The following is a 4694-nucleotide window of genomic DNA, read 5'->3' as shown; positions in this document are numbered from 1 at the left end:
TGGGATTTCTGTTGGGTTTTTCCTTCTTCAACATCACGTGGTTCTCTGGCTGGTTCTTGGGGGGGCGGGGCTATTGCTCATCCATGACACTTCGGGGGGTGGGTCGTTTGCAGCCATGTCCCCCTGCCCGCCCATCCTGCTGGGACCACGCCCTGAAGAGTGACAGCATGGACCACCGCAGGCCCACGCAGCTGCCCGGCCCTCGGTGGCAGGGCTCCTGGCCCACAGCCGTCAGCCCAGGCCCAGCCTTGCCCACCAAGCACAGAACCTCTGTAGTGAGGCCCTTGCCCAGCAGATCGCTGGCCACTGGCCCGGCTCTGGCTCAGCCATGGGTCCCCAGGAGGCGTGGCCTGCTGGGCCTGCGGCCACTGCCCCTCGGGCCTCCGCTCTGTGCATGCTGAGCACGTGGCTGGCTGCAGCATGCCGCATGCCCACAGCTCCCGCCCGCCCGGCTGCCTGCCCATGGGGCCCAGACTGGGGAGCGTCCCTGCCCGCCTGGCGCCAGCCCCGGAGCCACCTGCTTGCAGGAGGCCTGTCTCAAGAGCCCTCGCTTCACCTGGTTCCGCTTTGCTTTGACACCCAATCGCCTTTCCCTTTGGTCCCCACCCCTCCCCTGCCCAGGCTTTGCTGATTGGCGTCATCACCAGGTGTGGTTCCCATAGCAACCTGCTGCACAGCCTGGGTCAGAGCCCTGCAGGGGAGCAGGGTGGGGAGGCCTCCCCCCGCCCCCCCAGACCTCCTGGCCTCAGCCTGCCCTGTGAATACTAGCCCAGCCGCTGCCACCACCACAGCCCACAGCTTCCCCTCGCCTGGAACCGACCTGTTTTTTTAATAAGTTATTTAGACAGAATAGCACTCTGCATGCCTGTAATTCTCGGGACAAAACGGTAGTTGACGCCCTCACACGCACACCTGTGTGGTCTAGAATAGGCGCTATTTCCTGCCCAGTTTGGTCCTGGTGGGTGGAGGGTTTCAAAATTTGGAATCGGGAGGGAGCTCCTGACTAGCATCATTTCCCCCAAAGAGCATTCCTAGTTGGTGAGGAGGCTGAGGCCCCCCCGTCCAGCTCGGATGTGCCGCTGCCTTTGGGAGGGACCAGTGGGCCCTCCGTCCAGCTTGGCTGGGGGCCTGGACGCTGGCGCTGCTTGGCCTCCTGAGGTTGGGGCTGGGGCTGTCGGGCAGGGTGGCCCGGGCGGGGACGAGCAGGTGGTTGGCAGTGGCCGCACGTCCAGCTGCGAGCCTGGACCCGCCACTGAGACCCCTTCATTGGGGGCTTGGAGGAAGGGACCCACATGTGGGGCCGCGGAGGGGACGTTCCTAAAGGGGCTTTGGAAGTGAGCGAGCGAGCAGGGTGCCCGGTTTCCCCGGTGCCTGCGTGCTGTGGCGTGAGGCGTTGGCGGAGCACTGTACAGACCCCGCTCTCCCCTGTACATACCCCGGAGGCCGGCCCCGCTCGGGGTGGGAGTTTTGTAGACTGTACAGAAATCGGCACCCTATTTTCTTGCAGCTCAGATTTTGTTAACCTGGATTATACAGACAGACGTAAAGCGTTTTAGCAAAATGGAAAAGCTGTGCCTTTCTCCTTTCTGTTGGCTGGGTTCTGGCTGGGGGCAGCCTCTGCTGCCATGGGGCCCATGGGGCCCGGTGGACGGGAGGGCAGGTGGTGGCCTCGGGTCAGCATGGTGGTCGAGGTGGTAGCTGGCGGGGGGGGGGAGGGGGGGCGAGCTCTTTGATCCTGTGCCTTCCCAGCCTCTGTCCCTGGGGTGGGAGGAGCTGCTGGTGCCCAGGGCTGGGAGGGTGGGGCCTGGGCTGTCATTATCTGGTTGGGGATGGACACCTCGCTGGCCTGCTCCAGGGCAGAGGTGTGGCCGCCTCCTCTGCCGGCATCTGTCTGTCCGAGAGGGACCTGGGTGGGCCCTGTCTTCCTGGTCAGATGGCCCACAGTGGGTGGACGCTGCCAGGAGGTGGGAGAGATGCCAGGAGGGTGTGGCGGGGGGCCATGTCAGGAACCCCGGTGCCTAGCCGCTGTGGGCAGAGGCGTCTGCGTCCACCCAGCTGGGCGTGCCCTGCACCAGGACAGGCCCTCGCCAGGGCAGTGTTGCTTGGCAGATCCTGAGGTCCATGGGGACAGACCCCCCAGCCGCCCCCAGGCGGGAGCGGGACCCCCCTGCAGGGGCTGCCCGGGCTGCTGCTTCCCTCCAGCCTGGGCGCCAACTGCTCCAGAACATGCCCTGAGATGTGAATTTTATACGTTTGTAGAAATCCTGACTTTACCTCTTCTACCTCTGAAGCGTCCTCCCCAGGCCGCTCAGTGATGAGTCTCTAGCTTCTCCGAGCTGGCCTGGCAGCCTGGGCCCTCCTCCCTGCGGGCCCCAGGGGTGCCCCCTGAGGCTCCGGAAGAGTGAGCCGGGTCAGGGGTTGCTCAGGGGTCGGGGCTCCCAGGACCCCTGTTGTCTGGAAACCTGTTTGGGAGCACAGAGCAAGAGGCAGCGTGTTGCGGAATGTTCGTTAGCTGGGCAGCTCCAGGCGGTGGGATCCAGGGCAGCTGAGGGCTCCTGGGCCTGGCCTGGCGCCACCAGGGTCTTGGCATGTGGCTGGTGGCCCTCCCCAGGGCAGCTCCCACTGCCCAGCAGGCCCCCCGGGTAGGTCTGCAGGTGCTGAGGCGCCATGTGGGAGGGCCAGTGGCCTCTCCCGTTGCACCCCCACGTGTCCGGCTTGGCCTCCCGGTGCAGCCGGGAGGAGAGGGCGGAGGGCAGGGATGCTGCCTGGAGGGTGAGGCCTGCCCTGGGGAAGGTGTGGGCTGGAGGCCCTGCCACAGGCGGCCTGAGGCCAGGGGTCCTTGCTGGCCCCTCCAGCTCTGGGGGTCTTTTCTCCGAGAAGCCCCTTGGAGGGAGGGTGGGGGCTCCCGGAGGCTTCTGAGGCGTGGGGGCCGTGGAGCTGGCTCTGGCCTCGGGGCACGTTGGCGATCCGAGTGCCTGTGGAGTGGCCGCCTGGGTGGGCTGGAACCCCTTCCTGTCCGTGTCCAGCCAGGTGGGCGGCATCGCTGCGTCGGTTTGAAGCGACTTCTGAGTCAGTTCTGGCCCGGTGCTGTGTTCTGTGCTGGGGCCTTCCCAGGAGGCTTTGGGGTCAGGTCTGGGCTGGGAAGGGCAGGCCCTGGGAGGTGGGCTCCTTGATGCCCAGGACACGCCCTGTGGGTGTGGCCAGAGCTACTGGGTGTTTTTTAAACAGCAATAATTAGCCCTTTGGGAGAAGGGGTGCCGGCACGTGCACACGAGTGTGTGTGTACCCTGTGCACTCGGGCACGAGTGTGGTGACGGAGGGAGCCTGGGCAGGGAGGCCGGGAGGTGCTGTGCTGGGCCTGTGGGGCCGGGAACTGTGAATGGGGCGCTCCTTCCCAGCGGGGGTGCTGGGCGGCTGGGCATGGAGGTGGCATGACCCAGACGAGCCTCTGCCTGGGTCTGGGCGTGGGGAGGGTGGCTGAGGTCAGACTTGGTGACGGGGAGTCACCTCGCCTGGCTGTGGCCACGGCTGGCATGGACGCGGCGGCTAGCCCGGTGGGCCCGGAGCCTGTCAGGTGCCTGGCTTACTGTTGTGAGCCCACGACTGGGTGACTCCCGAGACCCCAGGATGTGCCAAACCACCCCCAGGAGGGCCCAGGGCAGCGGCGAGCTGAGCTCCAGAGGGACAGGCTGCAGGGCCGGGGGGGCAGGGTCCCCGCTCCTGTGGGTGTGTGAGCAGCAGGCGGGGTGTGGGGGTGGCCCTTCGACCTGTGTGCCCTGATGCTGCTGTTTTTCAATAAAACCAGAGCTGGCGGAATCGGCCTCCGTGCTTTCTTGAGGCGGCCCCAGCCCGGCGCGGGCGGGAAGGGCTGGTTTCCTGGAGACTCGGGGGAGCCTGTGGGCTGAGATGCCCTGTCCGTCTGGCACCCTCCGCTGGGCACTCCCTGAGGGCCTGGGGGTGGCAGTGGGGCCTGGTGTCGAAGGGAGGACAGGAGGGGCTGGGGGTCCAGGTGGTGACGAGAGCAAGGAGAGGTTCAGGGTGGACCCTGGCTTTGTTGATGGGGCCCTGGCCAGCCCAACCCCAGACAGCTCCCCACCTCCCTCCCGAGGCATCTGCCCTCAGCCTGGGGCCGTCCGGTGCACAGGCCAGGCTGCGGGGTCAGTTCCCAGGCTGTTCATTTGTTTGGGCCAGATGTCCCCTGTGAAGCCCCCAGAGGGCATGCTCTGAGGTGACAGCGCAGTAAAGACATCCAGGCGCGGGCTGCGGGCGGGGCCAGGCTCAGTCCGGAATGAGAGAAGGGGGGCTAGGCCTAGGACCTGGTGACCAGGGCTCCCAAGGACGGTGCATCCCGAGGGCTCCGTGAAGGCAGCACAGAACCCAGCCGCGTGTCAGCAGGAGCAGCCAGGCCCCCGGGGGCAGGAGCCCCTGGGCCCAGTGGGCGCATCAACATGCTCCTCCGCCCTGACAGGTGCCACGGACCCAGTCGGAGCCCAGATCCAGAACCGGAAGCTGGTGGGAGGACCTGGAACACACTCCCAGGGGCGCCACAGAAGCAGCCATGTGTGCATTACAGTGATGTAACCTTCCGGTGCCTCGGTTTCCCCACTGTGCAGGGCATGCTGGTGCCTGTCACCGTCTGCTGCGAGGCTTTGGGTGCACAGCTGGGCCCTTCCCTTGGCTCCGGGGAAGAACGG

General features: G+C 66.3%; 1 protein-coding gene across 1 annotated transcript in view; it reads left to right on the top strand.

The window, feature by feature from the left end:
* The window catches only part of NAT8L (N-acetyltransferase 8-like (GCN5-related, putative)), a gene marked incomplete at its 5' end in the record, with an annotated part of 10497 nt that extends 6662 nt beyond the window's left edge, over positions 1–3835 (top strand). The window contains one exon of the mRNA XM_005886475.2: positions 2174–3835. Within this exon, the coding sequence (XP_005886537.1) occupies positions 2174–2242 (69 nt within the window). The remainder of the gene's footprint in view (positions 1–2173) is intronic.
* Positions 3836–4694: the final 859 nt, after the last annotated feature.

The sequence above is a fragment of the Myotis brandtii genome, unplaced genomic scaffold (assembly GCF_000412655.1).
Source record: "Myotis brandtii unplaced genomic scaffold, ASM41265v1 scaffold986, whole genome shotgun sequence".
In the NCBI taxonomy this organism is placed as follows: domain Eukaryota; kingdom Metazoa; phylum Chordata; class Mammalia; order Chiroptera; family Vespertilionidae; genus Myotis; species Myotis brandtii.
The sequence above is the reverse complement of the archived record's forward strand: the minus strand, read 5'-3'. Positions and strand labels throughout refer to the sequence as shown.